The sequence below is a fragment of the Macaca fascicularis genome, chromosome 17, assembly GCF_037993035.2.
Source record: "Macaca fascicularis isolate 582-1 chromosome 17, T2T-MFA8v1.1".
NCBI classification, from domain to species: domain Eukaryota; kingdom Metazoa; phylum Chordata; class Mammalia; order Primates; family Cercopithecidae; genus Macaca; species Macaca fascicularis.
The window spans coordinates 28,874,499-28,898,580 of NC_088391.1; the positions used below are offsets into that span (position 1 = coordinate 28,874,499).

General features: G+C 38.1%; 1 protein-coding gene across 2 annotated transcripts in view; it reads right to left on the bottom strand.

Annotated features, from left to right (window-relative positions):
• Nucleotides 1–24,082, bottom strand: part of KPNA3 (karyopherin subunit alpha 3) — a 97,300-nt gene that overhangs the window by 17,431 nt on the left and 55,787 nt on the right. For both annotated transcript variants that reach the window (XM_005585866.5, XM_045377361.3), the window contains exons 3-10: nt 15,161–15,250; nt 14,953–14,982; nt 14,814–14,866; nt 14,580–14,675; nt 8,174–8,259; nt 6,827–6,913; nt 6,305–6,474; nt 3,774–3,818 (exon numbers count right to left, since the gene is read on the bottom strand). In XM_005585866.5, the coding sequence (XP_005585923.1) occupies nt 3,774–3,818; nt 6,305–6,474; nt 6,827–6,913; nt 8,174–8,259; nt 14,580–14,675; nt 14,814–14,866; nt 14,953–14,982; nt 15,161–15,250 (657 nt within the window). The remainder of the gene's footprint in view (nt 1–3,773; nt 3,819–6,304; nt 6,475–6,826; nt 6,914–8,173; nt 8,260–14,579; nt 14,676–14,813; nt 14,867–14,952; nt 14,983–15,160; nt 15,251–24,082) is intronic.

Below are 24,082 nucleotides of genomic sequence, written 5' to 3' on the forward strand. Positions count from 1 at the left end.
AAGGATATGTAGTTCTTTAGACAAGACTATACGACCTAGAACCTATTAAATCTCTGCCTTATTTTTCCCCACTCTTTGTTCCATAGTTTATGCTTCTATCACACTACTTAATTTAATTATTATTATTATTTTTAACACAGCATCTCGCTCTGTTGCCCAGGCGGGAATGCAGTGGCAAGATCTTGGTTCACTGCAACCTCCACCTCCCTGACTCAAACGATTCGCCTGCCTCAGCCTCCCGAGTAGCTGGGATTACAGGCACGCGTTACGATGCCCAGCTAATTTTTGTATTTTTAGTAGAGACAGGGTTTTGCTATGTTGGCCAGGCTGGTCTCAAACTTTTGACCTCAAGTGATCCGCCCGCCTCAGCCTTCCAAAGTGCTAGGATTACAAACGGGAGCCACCGTGCCCAGCCATCATCACACTACTTTTAAAAACTCCTTTGTTGGTTCTTCTTCCCTTGCTGCCATTGCTGAAATGCAGGGAATTCCTCAGTTACATTTTTAGCCCTCCTTCCAAAATACAGCCTCCCCCAGGCAATCTCATTCAATGCCCAGGTTTTCATCAATCCCTTAAATACTGACTAATCCAAAATCTGTATTGTCTTTTGCTTTTGCAAAATACCACCACTGAGGAACAAGTTCCAAGTTCTACTCTATTTCTTAACACTCAAAGTTTTTTCTCCCCTAACCATTCCTACCATTGCAATTTAATAAGAGCCCATGCCTTCATCGATTTCCCTAAACCTATTATGATAGCAAAATACATCTACCTACATTCAAACTTACCCCCCTCCAAACCTTCCATACCTTTTATGTGTTATTTGTTACAGATAATTTTATCTGTATAAAACAGAAATATCATTTCACAATTTAAAAAATATACAATGACTCTACTCGTTACAAGATAAACTTAAAACTATTTAATATAGAATAAAAAACTCATATAAAAAATAAGCAGCGAGTGGTGGTGTACACTGTAATCCCAGCTACTGGAGAGGCTGAGGCAGGAGAATCCCTTGAACCCGGGAGGCGGAGGTTGCAGTGAGCCTAGATTGCGCCACTGCACTCCAGCCTAGGTGATAGAGCGAGACTCCATCTTGGGAAAAAAAAAAAAAAGAATCAAAGACTCTGCAAATCAACTCCTTAGCAAATATATTAGGTTATTATCTACCTGTATTCTCTTAAAACTCCATGTATTCTTGAGTCCTTAGTATCTTCCCCCATGTTCTTGAAATGACTTTCTCTCAACCTGTCAAGATCCTATTCATCCTAGGTATATGATGTGAGACAAATTACTTAAGTACCTCTGCTTCTCTTACAACGTTTGTAGATGATGGAGATAATGAGAGTACCAATCTCACAAGACTTTTGTAAGAATTAAATGGGTTAACATATCAAAAGTGGTTAAAACAGTGCCTGGCTGATTTTAAACTCAAAAAATGCTAACTATGAACACAATAATCTTTGGCTCTGGCCCCACTTTTGTCTCCTTATAATGCTCGTCTCAAATGTTACTTTGTCAATGAAGCTTTCTGCTTCACCAGACAAAATTGTCTGTGATTCCATAATACAGCACTTTTGTCATTCCTCTATCGTACTTTTTTTCTTGTTGGCTTTCATACCATGTTTTGTGTTTAAGTGCTCATGGTATGATTTTTTTTTTTTTTTTTTTTTTCACTGTGAGCCTATGGATTATACTGAATATGTGATCATGGTATGAAAAAGCACAGGCCTTGGACCTGGCTTCAGTTCTCAGGTATGGCTCTCATTCGTTGTATGACTTTAGAAAGATTATTTAACTTCACTGGGTTTCAATCTCTGTATTTGTAAAATAGAATAAAACTTATCTTACGGCCGGGCGCAGTGGCTCAAGCCTGTAATCCCAGCACTTTGGGAGGCCGAGATGGGCAGATCACGAGGTCAGGAGATCGAGACCATCCTGGCTAACACGGTGAAACCCCGTCTCTACTAAGAAATACAAAAAATAGCCGGGCGAGGTGGCAGCGCCTGTAGTCCCAGCTACTCGGGAGGCTGAGGCCGGAGAATGGCGTGAACCCGGGAGGCGGAGCTTGTAGTGAGCTGAGATCCGGCCACTGCACTCCAGCCTGGGCTACAGAGCGAGACTCCATCTCAAAAAAAAAAACAAACAAACAAACAAACAAAAACTTATCTTACAAGGATACTGGTAAGATAAAAGGAGACTACAGAAAGAGATCCAGCAGAGCAATTTCTTGACATAAGTTCTTTCCTTTTACTCTTTTTACGTTTTTAATGTTAAGGTCTTAGAAGGCACAGTCTCTTTATGTGTTATCACTGAGTATACAATTCATGGCACAATTTTGGCTTTAAGTGGAACAATTTGTGAGTGTTTGCTAAACTTGACCAATGTATCTGTAACTACAGTACACTGGCACTTTAATACCCCAGTTTTCACATAAACACAACCAACAGATGGTGAAAGCTTTTATTTGCCTATAATTAATTCTGTAATGTTCTGGGGGAAAGTCCTGAGGCAAACAGCAGATATTTTGCTTATTCCCCTTTTAATCTTCGCTGTCAGAAAGCTTACAACTAAACTTTCAACAGCAACAACTAAACTTCTGTATAAATTTTACTTTTCCTTTACAGATATTATATGTCTTTTGTTAAGTTACTTTATATTCATTTTGGAAATAAGACAGCATATAAACATGTTTTAACTTCATTTTAATGACATTAGGCTGTGTCAAACATGAAGTGACTTTAGCTACCTTTAAAAGATTCCATCCCAAGAGCTTAAAATCTGCAAATGAGCTAATGTGATAGAATTTTTATATATAAATTATATTGCCTTGTGAGAAATGTAAGCAAAGATGTATTTTCTTCATCCCAATGATAAATTACACACAATTCACAATTCTGCCACACATATACACATATGTATGTACATGTTACGTGTATGTGAATAAAGATAAGATTACCAAAACACAAATATACAACAAATCAGAAAGAGATATTAGTTAGAATAACAGAAACTGGATCAACACTAGTCACCAAAAGGTATCCACTGTTTTACTCCATGGAAGAGTAACAATTTACCTTACTGGTTTAGGAGAATTTTCTGATTGCCTAGATAGTATCAAACTTGCCAGAATGTAGACAGTAAATGCTTCACTAAATCTGAATATAATGAAAAAAAAATCATCTAAAAATGCCTTGCATTTAAAACTATATATTCTTCAATACTATATCTAAAAAGGTTGTAGCATAAAAAGGCAGCATGGTTTTGTGACAAGTACCCAAGATCTGTTATGAGAAGACTTCAGTTTGAATATTGACTCTGACCCTTACTAGCTCTTCCACTTTAGATAAGTCATTTAACCTCTCTCTGAGAGTCCATTTCTTCTTATTCTATAAAAGGGCGGGGCAGGGGTGGGATGGGATAATATCTAGCCTACCTGTTGTAAGAACCAGTGAGATTTTTTTAAAAAGTAAGGTGTTTCATGAGGTTTTACTGCTTTACAAATATTAATGCTTAAAAACACTACTTAATAATGACAGAAATAAACTACATATGCAGTAGTTTCTCAAAAGTGAGCATTTTTGCTGTATGGCTATTACCACTTACAGATTTAAGCTACAAACCTAATTTAAGCTTAACCCTATTTCTGAAAACTGTATCTACATTGTAGAAACTCGACAAGTTGATAAAATGTATGCTGACACTTATATAAAAACCCTTTCAGTCCTATCAAGAGCAAAATCCCACATTTAAGCTGCTTCTTAACTTACGTTTATATCCGTATGGTATATGAGGACACATAAAGCTGGCAAAATCTGAGGAAAGAAGATAAACAATAATTAACATTAGTTAATAAATATGTCTAAAAATAAACAACTTTGACATAAAAAGCAGGTAAATAAGGTTTGTAGAGCGAGAAAGACAATGTTAAATTTGTCTGAAAATCTTTTAGGAAAAAGAAAATCTGATAAATTCAATCTAAAAAAACCAAAAACATATTTCAAATGTTAAACTGAAATATGTTCAATTAACAAGTTAAAACATGCAAATAAATCTGGTAGAAGTTAATGTACCTTAAAAGAAAAACATTTGTTTTTAATAAGCTTCTTTATGACATAAAATGTCAAGTGGAAAAAAAGGAGATGCAAGTATACAGTTACAGCTATTTAAGAAAAGCTACACTTAAAACTGCCATAATTGTCTCACTTACCTGCTTAAAGTAAAAATACGATTTTATTTAATAAGCTACTTAAGTCAAATTAAAGTTTTCAACTCAGTTTTAGTCAAGAAAATTCAAACCAGTACAAAGTACAAAGCTTTGCTTGTTGAATTCAGGCCCCTGAGATCTCTTTTTAAAATCTGGGTGAAACGGAGCAGGGGGGTGGTAGGAAATCACACAAAAGACCTTTGCACAGCAACAAAAAGTAGCAGGTGCTACAGAAAGATGTCCATTTTAAAGATACACAGTTGCCTAAGTGTGGTGGCTCACGCTTGTAATCCCACCACTTTGGGAAGGCGAGGTGGATGGACTGCTTGATGCCAGGAGTTCAAGACCAGCCTGGCCAACATGGTGAAAACCCAACTCTACTAAAAATACAAAAATTAGCCTGGCATGGTGGCACATGCCTAAGACATGAGAATCGCTTGTACTCGGGAGGTGGAGGTTGCAGTGGGCAAAGATTGTGCCACTGCACTCCAGCCTGGGAAATATAGCGAGACTGTCTCAAAAAAAAAGAAAAAAAAAAAAGAGATAATACAGTCAACAGTGAATAAAGGTTATGTAGGGTTTTTTAAATAATGCAAAGTACTCGGATCTGTTTACATATCAAACGTAAATAAAAAAGTTTTTGCTTTAACTAGTAGATTTAACAAAAGATATGTCAATTTTTTTTTTTTTTTTTTTTTTGAGACGGAGTCTCACTCTGTCGCCCAGGCTGGAGTGCAGTGGCACGATCTCTGCTCACTGCAAGCTCCACCTCCCGGGTTCACGCCATTCTCTTGCCTCAGCCTCCCGAGAAGCGGGGACTACAGGTGCCCGACACCACGCCCGGCTAATTTTTTTTCCATTTTTAGTAGAGACAGAGTTTCACCATGTTCGCCAGGATGGTCTCGATCTCCTGACCTCGTGATCCACCCGCCTCGTCCTCCCAAAGTGCTGGGATTACAGGCATGAGCCACCACGCCCGGCCAATATGTCACATTTTTAATAACTCCAATTTTATCAGAAATAAATTGGAATGAAGCCGGGGGTGGTGGCTTATGCCTGTAATCCCAGCACTTTGGGATTGGAGTTAGGCCAGGGGCGGTGGCTGACGCCTGTAATCTCAGCGCTTTGGGAGGGTGAAGTGAGCAGATCACTTCAGGTCAGGAGTTCAAGACCAGCCTAGCCAACACAGTGAAACCCCATCTCTATTGAAAATACAAAAACTAGCCGGGTGTGGTGGTGCTGGCCTGTAATCCCAGCTACTCAGAGGCTGAGGTAGAAGACTTGCTTGAACCCAGGAGGCGGAGGCTGCAGTGAGCTGAGATCACGCCACTGCACTCCAGCCTGGCAACAGAACAAGAATGTCTCAAAAAAAGAAGAAGAAAAAAAATCAATTGGACTTAAAGCAAACTCATTCAAGAACATTTGCATGTAAGTATACTAGTTTTGCCTGTAGCAACCCCCTTTTATAGCTTTAAACCAACAATGCAATACAGTAATAAAACTTTGAGATTGTTTTCCTTTTGTATTTTTCTCTCTGAATTTTTTATATTTTCTTTTTATGAAGATAATCAATTAAAAAATAAGCATAGGATGAATGGACCTTCTTTTAGTTAGACACTCAACTTTTATTTCATAGGGGTCAGTAACTAAATACAATATGTTACTTTAAAAATCTCACACCGGGTGTGGTGGCTCACGCCTGTAATCCCAGCACTTTGGGAGGATGAGGCAGGCGGATCACGAGGTCAGGAGATCGAGACCATCCTGGCTAACATGGTGAAACCCCGTCTCTACTAAAAATACAAAAAAATTAGCCAGGCGTGGTGGCGGGCACCTGTAGTCCCAGCTTCTCAGGAGGCTGAGGCAGGAGAATGGCATGAACCTGGGAGGTGGAGCTTGCCGTAAGCCAAGATCACGCCACTGCACTCCAGCCTGGGCAACAGAGCAAGATTCCGTCTCAAAAAAAAAAAACCCAAAAAAAACTCACACCTGCAATGAAATCAGTATATGTGTTATTCTGTCCCCTGTAAATGAATTCCTGAAGTACAAACATAGGGAAAATATACCATCTGGCCTTTACAATTCTTCATTTACCTCCTGAACTGTCTCCATAGGCGGTGGGGGATCCTTATTCCTGCAGAGATTGACAATGACCCATGTGACGTTCCGAAGGAAGGTGATGGGAATGGAGGGATTGATGAAGGACAGAAGAGGTTTGACAACTCCCAGTGATATGACATAATCTCTACATTGAGGACCATCACCTACAGAAATGAAAATTGTATTTAAAAAAAACTTACATTCAGGATGAGAAAGTCTGAAATGTATGCAATGGCTCATGTGGGAACACTGACGTTCTATGTTTCCTCACCATTAGTCAAAGGCATCAAATGTTGTTTCTCCAGATTTTGATTTGGGGAACATAAATTTAACCTACCAATGCTAACAGCAAATTGTATATCCTTTTCAAAGAGTATCATCTTAAGTTAGTACTTATGAAGCAAGAAGAGAGTCAACCCACATTAAATTCAGAGGAAACATAGTATGTAATGGCTATGCCAATGTAGGAAAAAAGTTAATTTAGATTCTTAACAGGATTCCTTTCAAACCACTTACCTATAATGTTTCCCAAAGCCCATACTGCTTGTTCACAAACATTCTGATGTGGTGAATGAAGAAGTCTCAGAAAAAGAGGTACTGCATCTGTTATAAAGAAAAACTAATATTTATACTAGCAACATGTTGAAGAGTTTATAGATTTCAGCTCAAAGAAATTGATCAAATACAGAGCCCGGCATATTGTAGCTGCCCAATTATAGTTTGCTGGAAGAACAAATGTGGCAAATATCTTTACCCTAAAAATAATCAATTTCAGTATTTTCCCCTAGTAATATTTAAGTAGTTTTTTTTTTTTTTTGCTGTATCTGTGTATTACTCCTGGGTTCACGTCATTCTGCCGCCTCAGCCTCCCAAGCAGCTGGGACTACAGGCGCCCGACACCACGCCCGGCTAATTTTGTTTTTGTAGTTTTAGTAGAGACAGGGTTTCACCGTGTTAGCAAGGATGGTCTCGATCTCCTAACCTCGTGATCCACCCGCCTTGGCCTCCCAAAGTGCTGGGATTACAGGGGTGAGCCATGGCGCCCGGCCTTTGTTTGTTTTTGAGACAGGGTCTCACTCTGTCGCCAAGGCTGGAATGCAGTGTGCAATCTCGGCTCACAGAAACCTCTGCCTCCTGGGCTCAAGCGAACCTCTCGCCTCTGTCTCCTGAATAGCTGGGGCTATAGGCACACGCGCCACCATGCAAAGCTAATTTTTTAATATTTTGTAGAGACACGATTTTGTCATGTCACCTAGGCTGTTCTTGAACTCCTGAACTCAAGTGATCTGCTTGCCTTAGCTTCCCAAAGTGCTGGGAGTAGAGGCATGAGCCATCTGTGGGTCTGGTGAGAATGGTATTCTCAATACTTGATTCAATGTAACTTAGTGCCATATCACATGCTACTTAAAATCACCTTGATTACCACACCTAAAGTTAGCTAAGTGTCCCATACTATAAGAAACAACATACGTGGTGATATCTAGTACTTTTCTAAAGAGCTTGTGTCAGTTTCATTTAACAATAATTATTAGCCCACCTTGAGGAAAGTAAAATTTAAAATGTCATAAGCTAAAAGGCAGAAGCCATTCAGCATCCTGAAGATATCAGAAATGGAAATTTAAAATCCTGTTATCACAGCATGATGTCTACTCCAAAAGATAAAACTCTACTCTTCTTTTAGTAACCACAATTAAAATTTTTTCATGATAGATTAATAATGGCTATGAAAAAGATATTGGTCATCAAAAGTAACTTATAAAAGTCATCATTTAAAAAATATTACAAGATAAAATTTATCACAAAATTCTACTTCCTTGCCATCATTAAAAAATAAAAAGTTCAGACAATAAGGAATTTACTTACTAGACTGCACAACAGCTTGAGTCTGTGCAGAAGTTCCTGATGCTATGTTAGTTAATGCCCAAGCAGCTTCAAACTGTAATGAAGGACTGTAAAAAAAAAACAGTAAAACATCTTTTTAGACACTAACCACCACTTAAATTCATGACTCTTAAGACTGATATGATATGGCTATCCTTTGCCTTGTCCTTGAATTTCACCTTGTTATAATCCAACTGCCTGCTAGCCATCTCTACTTTTGTTTTTGTTTTTTTGAGATGGAGTCTCGCTCTGTCACCCAGGCGGGAGATGCAGTGGCACATCTTGGCTCATTGCAATCTCCGCCTCTGGGGTTCAAGCAATTCTCGTCTCAGCCTCCCAAGTAGCTGGGATTAAGGTGCACACCATCACACCTGGCTCATTTTTGTACTTTTAGTAGAGATAGGGTTTCACTATGTTGGCCAGGCTGGTCCTGAATCCCTGACTTCAGGTGATCTGCCCACCTTGGCTTCCCAAAGTGCTGGGATTATAGGCAAGTGCCACTGCACACAGCAGCCATTTCTACTTTAAAAATCTCTTTGACCTCCAAAGCCAGTCACTATGAACCTGCTTCTTTATGTCCACTGGTATTATAACATTCAGCCAGTCATTATTTCCCTTGACTTTGACTTCCTCTCCAGACACATCTAATCAATATATCATGTCAATTTTACCTCTTAAACATTTCTTACATTTATATAATCACCCCTAATATCAAGTGCTAGTTGAGGCCCTAATCATCTCACTTTAACCACTATCACAGGCTCTAGGCTGGTCTTAAAGCTAGAACCCCATCTGTCTCCATTACACCATCTGCTTTACATACTAGGGATATTACAAGGCTGTATAATTTTGTTGAAAAAACAAGATCACTATATTTTTGAATAGTGATGGAAGACCTCACAAAGAAAGTGGCAACTGAACTAGCTTCTCAAAGATGCGTTTAAAAAGAAAGGCAGTGACAGCTGGAAATAAAAAAGGTATCATGCATGGAAGGATCATGATGTGTAGGAATGATAAGGATTAGATCAAGAGAGCTGAAACTAAGAAGCAAATAACAGGGTGTTTGTGCATGTGTGTGTGTGTTTTAGGATGGGAGTGAGGAGTGTATTCCACAGATACGCTAAGGATGGGGCATTGCAAAGGGGAGGAAAGAAAATAATGTTCAAATAAATAGTATGCAGAATAGCTTAAAAAGGTTAAAGGCTGATGTAGGAGAGGCCTATTAAAAGACATATTGGGGTTTACACCTGTAGTCACAGTACTTTGGGAGGCTGAGGTGGGTGGATCGTTTGAGCCCAGGAGTTCGAAACCAGCCTGGGCAACACAGTGAGACCCCATCTTTACAAAAAATAAAAAATCAGCCAGATGTGGGTACACACCTGTAGTCCCAGCTACCTGGGAGGCTGGGCAGGGAAGGGGGGCGGGGAATTGCTTGAGCCTAGGAGTTTGAGGCTTCAATGAGCTGTGATTGTGTCACTGCACTTCAGTCTGGGTGACAGAGTGAAACCCTGTCTCAAAAAAGACATGAAGGAAAGACCTGTTAAAAGGAAATTATTGATATTAAGTTAGGATAGCTGAAAGAGTATAAATTCCCTTAAGTGGAATACCAAGGTTGGGGGGATTCAGTCAGCAAAAATTGAGATTAGACAAAGGTTAGGGAGTTCGAAAAGTCTATAAACAGGGAAGAGAGCAAGCAAGGTTGTTAGTATCAAAAGGTTAAAGAAGTCCGGGCACGGTGGTTCACTCCTGTAATCCCAGCACTTTGGGAGGCCAAGGCGGGTGGATCACCTGAGGTTGGGAGTTCGAAACCAGCTTGGCCAACACAGCAAAAACCGTCTCTACTAAAAATACAAAAATTAGCTGGATGTGATGGTGCATGCCTATAATCCCAGCTGCTCAGGAGGCTGAGGCAGGAGAATCCCTTGAATCTGGGAGGCGGAGGTTGCAGTGAGCCGAGATTGTGCCATTGCACTCCAGTCTCGGTGACAGAGCGAGATTCTATCTCAAAAAAAAAAAAAAAAAAAAAAAGGTTAGAGATCCAAGAACGAAAGGTTTTAAGAAGAATAAATGTCAGACATACAGCAAACAGTGAGGATGGAATATATATACAGGTTAAAAAGATAGAACATATGAGAAAATGAAGTAGCAGAGAAGAACTATGAGGTGACTTTTAAAAGTTCATTAAAAATGTGTATTATGAAAAAACTCCATGGATTTCAATTTTTTTTTCACCAAAATAAACTTATACTAACTTCCTATATATGTCTGAACATGATCTAGTTTGAGGCACTAAGAGGGGTAAGGGGTAAGACATCAATTTGAAATGAGCCCCTAGGAGAAGAGCAACAGGAATCCTGCTAAAATTAAAGCAAAAACAAATATCAAATTTATGGTGAAGCTTGGGTGAAATAATGGTGAATTCACTGATGCACTTAAAAGTTTATGGGGAAAATGCCCCCAAAGAAATCAGCAGTTTACAAATGGTTAACTCCTTTCAACAAGGGACAAGTCGATGTTGAAGATGAAGTCCACAGTGGCAAACAACATCAATATCTGAGGAAAAAATTAATCTTGGTTGTGCCCTAATAGAGGATGATTGTTGATTAACAGCAGAAACAATTGCCAGTACCACAGACACCTTGATTGGTTCAGCTCACAGAATTATGACTGAAAAATTAAAGTAGAGCAAACTTTCCCCTTGATAGGTGTCAAAACCATTGTGCCCAGATAAGCTGTAGACAACAGCAGAGCATTCAATGAAAATTTTAAACCAGTGGGATCAAGGTCCTGAAGTATTTCTTCAAGGAATTGTAAGAGGAGATGAAACATGGCTTTCCCAGTATGATCCTGAAGACAAAGTAAAATCGAAGCAGGCCAGGCGCGGTGGCTTACGCCTGTAATCCCAGCACTTTGGGAGGCCGAGGCGGGCGGATCACGAGGTCAGGAGATCGAGACCATCCCGGCTAACACAGTGAAACTCCGTCTCTATCAAAAATACAAAAAATTAGCCGGGTGTGGTGGCAGGCGCTTGTAGTCCCAGCTACTCGGGAGGCTGAGGCAGAAGAATGGCCTGAACCCGGGACGCAGAGCTTACAGTGAGCCGAGATCGCGTCACTGTACTCCAGCCTGGGTGACAGAGCAAGACTCCGTCTCAAAAAAAAAAAAAAAAAAAATGAAGCAAAAGTGGACTGGTCAGGAGGAAAGCTAATGACTAAAAAGTTTTTGGGGATGCTCAAGGTATTATTCTTGTTGAGCTTCTAGAGGGTCAAAGAATGATAACATCTGCTTATTACGAGTGTTTTGAGAAAGTCAGCCAAAGCTTTAGCAGAAAAAAGCCTGGGAGAGCTTTACTAGAGAGTCTTTCTCCACCACAATGTTTCTGCTCATTCTTCTCATCAAACAAGAGCAATTTTGCAAGAGAATCAATAGGAAATCATTAGGTATGCACCTTACAGTTCTGATTTGGCATCTTGTGACTTCTTTTTGTTTCCTAATCTTAAAAAAACAAACTGTAAAGGCCATCTAGTTTTCTTCAGTTAATATCATGAAAAAGACTGCGCTGACATGGTTAAATTCCCAGGACCCTCAGTTCTTTTAAGGATAGACAATGGCTGGTAGTATCACTTACAAAAGTGTCTTGACTTTGATGGAGCTTATGTTGAGAAATCAAGTTTATATATTTTATTATCTTTTGATTCCACTTTTCCACAAACTTTTAAAATTTCCCCTGTACATGAATTCTAGCAGAAGGTAGGAAATAAGATGGTATATCAGAGGCAGAGAAGAAGTAAAAAAACCAGTAAGACCAAAAACAGTAAGATAGTATATGTTGCCTCAGACTGGAAGGAGAAAGTTATTAAGCTGGTTAGGTGGTTTGGCAAAATACTGGGAATGAGGGACTCAAATGAGAAAATGGATAAATGTAAAAAATAAAATTATAAAGCCAGAGAAAGTGTTCCAAGATGTCATGTGGAAAAAAAGAAATAGAAAAAATGAATGAGTGCAATAACAAATGGACATTTATTATAAGCCTGACATTGTGCAGAGTGCTTTTTATGTATTATTTCCATTCCTTACTATCACCTAATTTTTATAGATGAGATATCTGAAGTTCAAAAGCCACTTAATTTTCATCAACAGCAAACCCTGGATTTGAACCATAGTCAATCTGGCTCCAAAGTATATGGCCTTTTATATTATAACACAACTTCCCATGACAAATCCATAAAGTCAGATCCAAATCACGGAAAATTTTCTGTTTTTGCTTTGGGTGGCGGTTACAGAGGTCTGTGTTTTATAATTATTCATTAAGCTGTATATATTTTAGCATATTTTTCTGTATTATATATGTTTCACAGACACACCCACACAAATGAGTCTATATATAAAAGGCTGGAAAGAAAAGAAAAAAAAAAAAAAGAAGAGAAGTTGGCCACAAACAAGGGGCCCTAGGCCGGGCACAGTGGCTCACGCCTGTAATCTCCGCACTTTGGGAGGCCAAAGCAGGCGGATCACCTGAGGTCAAAAGTTCGAGACTAGCCTGGCCAACGTGGTGAAACCCCATCTCTACTAAAAATACAAAAATTAGCCACACGTATAATCCCAGCTACTCAAAGAGGCTGAGGCACGAGAATCGCTTGAACCCGGGGGGCGGACATTGCAGTGAGACAAGACTGCACCACTGCATGCTGCACTCTACCCTGGGTAACAGAGGGAGACTCTGTCTCCAAAAAAAAAAAAAAGAAGTGGAGGGTCCTAAAGGTAGAAGTAGAGAGGACTTATTTTATTTATTTATTTATTTTTATCTATTTATTTTTTTGAGACAGAGTCTCACTCTGTCATCCAGGCTAGAGTGCAGGGGTGCCATCTCGGCTCACTGCAAGCTCCACCTCCCAGGTTCACACCATTCTCCTGCCTCAGCGTCCCAAGTAGCTGGGACTACAGGTGCCCGCCATCACACCCGGCTAATTTTTTTTTTGTATTTTTCAGTAGAGATGGGGTTTCACCGTGTTAGCCAGAATGGTCTTGATCTCCTGACCTCGTGACCCCCCACCTCGGCCTCCCAAAGTGCTGGGATTACAGGTGTGAGCCATCGCGCCCGGCCGAATTTATTTTATTTTTGAGTCAGGGTTGCTCTATTACCCAGGCTGGAGTGCAATGGCATGATATTGGCTCATGGCAACCTCCACATTCCAGGCTCAGACGATCCTCCCACCTCAGCCTCCCAAGTAGATGGGACTACAGGCATGTGCCACAATGCCTGGCTAATTTTCGTGGGGTTTTTTGTTTGTTTGTTTGTTTTCCTTTTCCTTTTTTTGGTAGAGCTGGGATTTTGCCACATTGCCCAGGCTGGTCTCGAACTCCTGGACTCAAGCAATCCACCCACTCTGGCCTCCCAAAGTGCTGGGATTACAGGCCTGAGCTACCACCCCCGGCCAGAATTTATTTTTTTCAACAGCTAAAATAAAACTTACGTTTACTTAAATAAACACTGTTATAGAAAACAAACATGATAGTATTTTAAAAAGTGTTAAGGGCCTGGGGGTGGAGAATGGGAGAGGTTGTGGCACACAACGAAAGCAAATGGTATTTTTAAATACTAAAAACCCTTAGTGGCAACATTTATATACCACTATTCTTATCTAGCCAACTGAAAATTCCTTGGACAACATTTAGCAAAATATCCCAAGTTTCAGTCTAGATGCTCTTAAATGCAAAAAAAGCATTTGTTTTAATATATTTGGAGTTCAAACTTATATTCTCCCCAGTTAATCCAAATTAACGAAGTTTAAGGCACAGCACTGAGATATCACTAAACAAAAATGGAAATAGGACCAGTTCCTCAAAATATGCCACTGAGTTTTACTTCTTCTCTTCTGGGTAACTATAACCTGTCCCCTTATTCTTAACTTGCAGACAAAAAGTCTGACAACTTATCATGGATGAAGTTCTGTTAAAGACAACACAGAGGATCAGTAATCAGGTGGAAGATTCCCAGGGTAAGAAAGAGCCACTTAGTTCTGGAAACCATTCACGTTGACTTAGTCACGAGGTTAATCTATATATAGACTCATAAGCAGAGTGACTCAAACATTATTTGGGTTGTTTTAAAATATTACTAATAAAAAATCCTAACAAAGACTATAAATATTTGAGATAAAGCAGGCAATAAACAGACAAAAATTTCCTAGAAAACATAGACATCCTTCAGAAACGAAAGCGAGAAGCGCTCTGGGTCTGCTAAATATGATCACAGAATAAGAAAATTAAATTAAAATATATGACAACTATCATAAGCACAAAACCAAACTGACTCACTGGTTAAATAATAATCCAAACTTTTAAATTAACTGAAAAAAACTGAATAGGGAGTCAAATCCATACTTACTTATCATCCCTTTCTAGACATTTGACTAGAATTGGTAAAATCCCAGATTTTATTAAGTCATCAATCGGTGGATTTCTGTCACTGGATAACAGTTTTCTAGGAAAATAAATATAAGAAATTAATTGCTATAATTTTCAAACTGTGAAAAGAAATAACAACGTATTAACTTCTAGACCACCAGGTAACATGACTGAGGAATGACACAATTCTCTCTCTGGACAAAGTAGTATTTACCTTGCTGCCTGGACAGCACTCAATTGGACCACTGGGTTGTCACTTGTGGCATTCTGCAATACCAAATGTAAATTTCAGAAATGAAAAAAAAATCAATTTCAAAATACTTCAAAATGAGAATATTAAATTAATAACATACCTGCAATATAGCTTCTAGTGTTACATTTTGCTTAAAAAGAAAAAAAAAACATAGTTCAGCAGAGTTTATTAGCAAAATCACATTCATTAAATAGTGTACCTGATAAAGTTAATATACTTATTATAAAGTTGGTGTTATATTAAAAATGAAGTTCTCACAGTTACTATAAAAATTATTTTAAAGTCACTATAAAAACATGGTAACTTACTGCTTTAAAATCAGCATCAACATCTGAATCTTCTAGACTTTCTTCTTGGGGAACATTTCTCTTTTTCAATAAGTGTTCATCTCTTTTGTTCTGAAAGGCAACCAATAAATGCTTAAGAAGTCATAAGGACTGCTGTTAATGAAAAATCCATTAAAACGACTTCAACTTTATTAGGCAATTATGAAACAAATACTGAACACATAAGGATAATATGAATTAAATGTGCATACTGCAAACCAATGACAAGGGTCACATTCTGGCTTTGGTAACAAAATTACCTGGCTTGCTTTTACACACATACTTCATTAAGCACCCACTGTGGTTTTTTTTTTTTGGAGACAAGAGTCTTACTCTGTCACCCAGTCTGGAGTGCAGTGGCACAATCTTAGCTCACTTCCAACCTCTGCTTCCCGGGTTCAGGTGATTCTCATGCCTCAACCTCCTGAGTAGCTGGGATTACAGTCGTGTGCCACCACACCTGGCTAATTTTTATATTTTTAGTAGAGATGCATTTTTGCCACGTTGGCCAGAATGATCTCAAACTCCTGGCCTCAAGTGATCTGCCTGCCTCCAGCTTCCCAAAGTGCTGGGATTATAGGCATGAGCACTGGCCAGCACCAACTGTTTTGGCCATGTTGGTGTGCCTCCTAATCTCTAGGAAAGATTTAAATTTGGAGATGCAATATTATTACAAAGTCTAGCAAATATATTTCAACTGGCATGCTAGTTTTCATTTACTTATGGCTAATGGTTACCTGCAGCAGTTTATTAAGAAACCACCTTAATGGGAAGAGCCCAATGCTCAAATGTTGAGGTTTGCATATGCTTGCTAGGTGTGGGGAGTAGGAAGAATTCATGAACATAAATGCTGCCTACCTGCCATCATCTCAGATTTAAACTCTTGCTATCTGGCTTTTACAAACAAAAATTCTCTATTAGCAAATCAATTTCCAAATTTCACTGAACTTCAATTGTTTGTTACGGTAACCTGTGCCATTTTACACATGTAGCTGTGAATAAATCACCGATTTTCTCTAAGTTTTTAGTTTTTCTATAGAATTAAAACAAGTTACATCAAGAGACCAAATAATGTCTAACATCCTTTTCAATTTAAAATTTCAAAAGGCATACTTCTAATGTTTGCTATATTTACAAGGTATTTCATTATAACAAAGTTACTGAAGAGACATTACTATTGATGTTAAAATTCAGATAAACTAGAAAATAAGATTCGGATACTTATTTCTATACGTATATAGAAACATGCTTATCCGCATGCCAATTTTTGTGCTGGGTATAAGCAAGCACAATTAAATAAACTGGTGTCTATATATGTCAATCAATAGTAGTTTACCAATTTCCACTTGTATAAGCATACTTCTTTAGTAACTTAACCAATGCTAAAATATTTTTAAATTAAAGCATCTCACATTATATAATCTCACATTATAAGCATCTCATTATATATATATGTGTGTGTGTGTGTGTGTATATATATTCAAATCCATGCAGTGATATTTTACATGGTTTCAAGTGGCTTCCCACAGAATATTCATTAAAGTGGGAAAACTTGGCAGACAGCATTCTTGACCAAATGACAAAAGGTGTCACTATCAGTGAAGAACAAATCAACACTATGTGCCTCCTGGGGTCTGGTGTACTAATAAAACATAACTTCTGTGGTATTCCTAACATAAATAACCTGAGAAATGCCAGAAAAACCCAAGTCTGTCATTCTACCAAAAAAAAAATAGCCCTATATTCTTCAAAAATGTAGTCATGAAAGATAAAGACTGAGGAAGAGTTCCAGATTGAAGGAGACTAAAGAAACATGACAACTAAATGCCATGTCTGATCTTGGCTTGGATCTTGGATTTATAAAGGACATAACTGGGAACCATATGCAAAATCTAAATTGGTTCTATGGATTGAATGGCAGATTTTTACCTAAGTTAGTTTGACAAGTGTACTGTGCTTATAAAAACAGAAACTATCTGTTTTTATGAAATATAAGTTGTTGTATTAAGGGAATTAAAGCATGATGCTTGCAATTTAACTGGTTCAAGGAAAAAAATGTATACAAAGATAATAATGCAAATATGAAAAATGCTAGGGAACCTGGGTGCTGAGTGAAGGGTATATGATGTTTCTATACTATTCTCACAACTTTGAACTTCAAACTACAAATCTGAAATTGCATAAAATTTAAAAAAAAATTACAGTTACACTCTATGGTTTGTAATATATATAGAAATGTTTAACATCTCTTGGATTTAATCCATTTAAAAAGTTTTAACAAAGTTTATTGACAAGTTAACCCCCAACCCCAAATGATTTTAACACTGATTCCGTTCTATTTTCATTCTTTGACTCTATTTTCCTCTTTTCCAGAGCTTGATCAATCAAGCTTCCAGAGGTCTTTAAGGAATCTTACTCCCTCTATTCCTCCTTTCCAAGTATTTCTGGAATAGAAGAAATATAAAGCATAAATACAACTAAAGTTTCCTACATATACAGATCTCCAATCTGGGGATAGCATTTTATCATTATATAGGATGTGTACTGTCTTTTTTGGTAGATACCCTTTATTGGGCAAGGCAACTCCTTTCTATTCCTAACTTGCTAATAACTTTTTTCTTTATAAGCCATGAATGAGTGCTTAATTTCATCAAATTGTGCTTCTTTCCATATATTGAAATGGATATTATGTTTCCACTTTCATCTGTAAATATGGTAAATTAAATGACTTTCTAATATTAAACTATCCCTGCAAGTCTTGGAAACTTTATTAGAATTTTTTTAAAAATATTCACTCCTGAAATCAATTTGTTAATATTTTATTTAGGATTTTTTTCCTCAATATTCCTAAGTGAAACTGGCTAAAAAGTATCTTTTCTCAGACTGTCTTGGTCTGTTGCTTGGGATCATGGTTTTGCTAGCTTCATAAAATGAGTTGGGAAGTGTTCCCTCTTTAACTTCTCTGAAATCATTTAATAAGGCTGGAATTATCTGTTCCTTCAATGTCTGCCAGAGTTCCACCTGTAAGACTACCTTTTCTTTTACAGGATGGTGAGAGAGGTTAAATTTTTAGCTGTATTAATTTGATTTTTTTTTTTTTTTTTTTTTGAGAGAGAATTTTGCTCTCGTTTCCCAGGCTCGAGTGCGATGGCGCAATCTCGGCTCACCACAACCTCCACCTCCCGGGTTCAAATGATTCTCCTGCCTCAGCCTCCGAAGTAGCTGTTACAGGCATGTGCCACCACACCCGGCTAATTTTGTATTTTTAGTAGAGACAGGGTTTCTCCATGTTGGTCAGGCTGGTCTCGAACTCCTGACCTCAGGTGATCTGCCCACCTCAGCCTCTCAGAGTGCTGGGATTACAGGAGTGAGCCACCACGCCTAGCCTCTTTGATTTTTTTTTTTTTTAAAGATCTATTCAGGTTATCTTCTTGAGTCAGCTGGGTAAATTAATTTTTTCTGCTAGGAAATTGCCTACTTCACATAAGTCTCCAAATTTATTTGCATAAGTTTTTTGTTTGCTTGTTTTTTGTTTTTGAGACAGAGTCTCACTCTGTCGTCCAGGATGGAGTACAGTGGCACGATCTTGGCTCACTGCAACCTCCGCCTCCCAGATTCAAGCGATTCTCCTGCCTCACAGCCTCATTAAGTAGCTGGGATTAAAGGTGAGCACCACCATGCCCGGCTCATTTTTGTATTTTTAGAAGAGACAGGGTTTCACCATGTTGTCCAGGCGGGTCTCGAACTCCTGGCCTCAAGTGATCCGCCTGCCTTGGCCTCCCAAAGTGGTGGGATTACAGGCGTGAGCCACTGCGCCTTGCCTATTTGCGTAAGTTTGCTCATACTTAAATTGTAGGTTGTCTGCAAAAATGGCAGTAATTCCCCTTCCCATATCCAGTCCCGCACTGACTGTAGGCATGGTCGTGTGACTTACTTTGGCAATGGGACGTTAAGCAAACAGACTCGAAAAGTGCTTACACGTCAGGGACAGGTTCTCTTTTGCTACTTTTTTCCTGAAACCATACTGTGAACACTGAGCCATGGAGAATGAGACTGCGTGGACAACAACCAAGTCCCAGCCAAGTTACCTGAGACCATGCTAGATCATCTAGTCACCAATCAACCCTGTGAGCTGACCAGAGACAATAAGGGAAGCCTGCAGAAAACAGCTGAACTGGCCTATGCCAGAAAACCCACTCCACTAACCCATAAAACTGTTAGCTCAATAAAATGGCTATTGTTTTAAGGTACATAGTTGGAGTGGTGTATTACGCAGCAAAAAACTAGCTGACGCACTCATGTTTTTAAATTTATGCTGTATTTAAATTAATATGACTTCTAAAATTCCTAGTATTTTGTTGTTGTTCCTTCTCTCTACTTGCTATAAATTTGTCTCCTGAATTACCACTTTAACTGTATTCTACAGGTTCTGACATGTAATAGTTTTCCTACTGTTCATTTTTAGGCATTCTTAGATTCCATTAAGATTTCTTTGATGCTCAATATATTCAGACGTACTTTAAAACATGAGGTTTTTGTAACTGTCTTATTCTAATTATATTGTGGTCAGAGAACACGTATGTACAACACACTGAAATTAGCTGACACCTGCTTTATACTAGAAGCTCCCAAACTTTCTCAGTCCACGGTGTAGGCCAAAGTACTCATTTGGGAAAAAGAAAAGAAAAACAAATAAATTGAAAGAAAAAATTATTTCACTCTTAGATAAAATAATTGGAGAAAGGAACGTAGTGTTATTTAAGTGTTTAAACTGTGGACTATCTCAAGATCTAAGTCTGTGGTGTCTGAAAGATGTCACTGTATTTCTCTCAAAATTAAAATATCCCAAAGACCCTTTCAGGTCACTGTGGAGCCCCATGTTACCTCAGCGCAGAGTTTGGAAACTATAGCTTATTCTACCATAAAACCAGTTTCCAAATACATATGTGGTTTTACACATGTTCATTAGTTAAAATTTGTGAATTATTCAAATTTTCTATCTCTTCTTAATTGGTGTTTATTCATTACTAAGAAGACAATCTCCCACAATGATTATGTCTTTGATGAATTTCCTCTTCTAAATTTGCAAATTTTGACTTTATATATATATATATATATATATATATATAGAGAGAGAGAGAGAGAGAGAGAGAGAGAGAGAGAGAGAGATTCTATTAGGCATATACTAGTTTAAAGCTATTATAGCTTCTTAATAAATTCTTTCTTTTATCAAACATTAGGTAACAACCCCTGCATTTAAATTGAAAACATCCTAACGCAGACCAAAATATCTATGGCACAAGAACCATACTTCACTTTTTTTTTTTTTTAATTTAAGATGGAGTTTTTGCTCTTGTTGCCCAGGCTGGAGTGCAATGGTGTGATCTCAGCTCACTGCAACCTACGCCTCCCGGGTTCAAGTGATTCTCCTGCCTCAGCCTCCTGAGTGCCTCCACGCCCAGCTAATTTTGTATTTTTAATAGAGATGGGGTTTCTCCATGTTGGTCAGGCTGGTCTCGAACTCCCGACCTCAGGTGATCCACCCACCTCAGCCTCCCAAAGTACTAGGATTACAGTCGTGAGCCACCGCACCCACCCCATACTTTACTCTTAACAAAAATAACTACAAGCCAAGGAAAAATAATCACTGGGCAGGTTTCTAATGGTCAGATTAATCATTAAAACCAATAACTTAAACTGTCCCTTCACTTGATACCTAGAGATTTTTACCCTCCTGAAAACTGCACTACAATAAATTCAGCATCCATAAAGGGTATACTTCTCTTTTGTCAAGTGAGAAAGAAGCTCAGGGGTTATAGGAACTTCCCTAACTTCAATACCCAACTAATCCTTAAACATACATATGGATTAGCTGGATTTCTTAAATTCCTTTAAAAATCCATTATTAATCTATTATCCATGTATGCGTGTATTTATCTAGCCCTTTTGGATCTTGTTTTCTACTAGGTTGAACCACATGAACTGTTTTGTAGGTCAAAGCAGTTAACTATGGGCAATTTCTTATAACCCAACTTAATATGTTGTTTGAGTTAGTAAGTTCTATATGTTATTAACCTGTACGTAAAGTAGTTCCTTTTCATTCCCAAATTCTTCTTTCCATCTTGAAAAACTGGCCTGCAATTCTATACTTAAACTTGTGGAGCAAGTTTGATGTCACTTCTTTTAAATCTTATGAAAAGGATAATTACATTACTTATCAGCCCCCTTTCAAGCTTGAAATAAGTAATTAAATCTGTTTTTATCCAATAATACCCTAATTTTAAACCCTCATCTAGTTTAGGCTTTAGTTCCTTGGGGTTTGTTTTCTTTTTTTTTTTTTTAATTTTAGAAATAGTCCAACCCTGGTTGCATCTAAATGCTTTTAACGAGGTAGGAAAACATACTCAATGAAAATTCCCCTCAATACTAACATTTATGAAATGATATTACTGCTGCATGACTACATAGATATTCACCCATAAGTTTTATAAGTTTATGTTTTGGGCACTCTGTTCAGTGTATTACACTTTGATTGAAACTAATTTTTTAAAATAACACTATTGGTTCATCAATCATGTAAGAACTGACAGTCTAATGCATGTTTCTTTTTTCCCTGCAGGATCATTATCAAACAGCTGCTTTTTTGGATACTAACTTAGGCTTTTTTTGGTAACTGAAATTTTTATTGAGATAATTGTATATTCACACGCAGTTATAAGAAATAATATGGGCCGAGTGCAGTGGCTCACGCTTGTAATCCCAGGACTTTGGGAGGCCAAGGCAGGCGGATCACAAGGTCAGGAGATGGAGACCATCCTAGCTAACACGGTGAAACCCCATCTCTACTAAAAATACAAAAAATTAGCCCGGCGTGGTGGCATGTACCTGTAGTCCCAGCTACTCAGGAGGCTGAGGCAGGAGAATGGCGTGAACCTGGGAGGTGGACCTTGCAGTGAGCAGAGATGGCGCCACTGCACTCCAGCCTGGGCGACAGAGTGAGACTCTGTCTCAAACAAAAAAAGAAATAATATGGAAAGATCCCTTGTATGCTTTGCCCAGGTTACCCCAATGGTAACACTTTGCAAAACTATATTACAACTGGGATACTGACATTGATACAATCCACTTATTTTATTCAGACCTCACTTTACATGTATTTGCATGTGTGTATTATATCCCATACAATTTTATCACCTGTATAGATTCATGTTATCTACCACCAGAATCAAGATGGTAAACAATTCCAAAAACACAAGATGCATGCCTCCTGACCTTTTATATGCAAAACCACATCCTTCTCATCTCTCTGACACCCTATATAACCCCGGCAACTACTAACCTGTCTTCTATTTCTAAAATTTTATCATTTCAAAAATGTTATATAAATGGGATCATACGGCATATAACCTTTTTGTGACAGAATCATAGGCCCAGCATACTTCTCTGGAGATTTATATAAACTGTCGCTTGTATCAATAACTGTTGCTTATATAATTGTTCATTTTTATTGCTGAATAGTATTTTATCACATTGATATACTGTAGACATATTACAGTATGTCTATTTACCCATTAAAGGCCATCTGTGTTGTTTCCACGTTTTGGCCATTAAAAATAAAGTTGCTATACAGACATGCATGTACAGATCTCATATGAATATAAATTTTCCTTTCCCTGGGATACACGTCCAGACTGTAAGCACTGGGTTACACAGAGGTTTCACGTTTAGACAAAAAACTGACAAACTGTTTTCCAGAGTGACTGTACCATTTTACATTTCCACCACAAACATGAGTGATCAGTTTCTCCACATCGTTGCCAGCATTTGGTGTTGTCACTATTTATTTTAGCTGTTCTGATAGATGTGTAGTTGTGGCTTTAATCTCTATTTCCCTAATAGCTAATGATGCTGAACATCTTTTCATGTGCTTATTTAATGTATGTCCTCCTTTGAATGAAATGACTCTTCACATCTTTTTAAATTAGATTGTTTTGGTTTTTCTTACTATTAAGAGAGAGAGAAGAGTGTGTGTGTGTGTGTGTGTAAGAGTCAGAGGTCTTACTATGTTGCCCAGGCTAGAGTGCAGTGGCTGTCCATAGGCAAGATCATAGCATACTGCAGCCTCCAACTCCTGGGCTCAAGTGTTGTTTCTGCCCCAGCCTCCTGAGTAGCTGGGAATACACGTGTATGCCACTGCACCTGGCTCTTACTGCTGAGTTTTGAGAGTTCATTATACGCACTAGATACTAGTCTTTTACTGGATATGTGGTTTAACAGATATTTTCTTCCAATATCTAGCTTGTCTTTTCTATCTTTTCATATGGGCTCTCACACAGCAAAATTTTTAATTTAATCAGGTCCAATTTATCAATTGTTCTTTTATGGATTAGTCTTTTGTGGTCAAATTTAACTCTTTGCCTCTCTCCAGATCCGGAAAATTCTCTATGTTTTTTCCTAAAAGTTTTATAGTTTTGTGCTTTACATTTAAGTCTATAATCCATTTTGTATTTTTGCATAAGGTGTGAAGTTTAGGCTCATCATTTTTGAAAAAGCTATCCTTCCTTCCATTGAATTGGTTTTGTAACTTTGCTATAAATCAACTGGATGTATTTGTGCAGGCATATTTCTGTGTTATATTTTCTGTTCCATTGTCTATGTCTTTCCTTCTACCAATAACACACAGTATTGATTACTATAGCTATATACTATAACCTTTCATATTAGGTGAAGTAATTTCCTCTTTTTCTTCTTTGTTAAGTTTTAGCTATTCTAGAGACTGTGTTTTTCCATACATATTTTTAAATGTTTGTCTACGTCCACAAAATATCTTGGTTGAATTTCAATAGGATCAATTTAGGGAGATCAATTTAGGGAGCATCAATGTCATTATTATGTTGAGGCTTC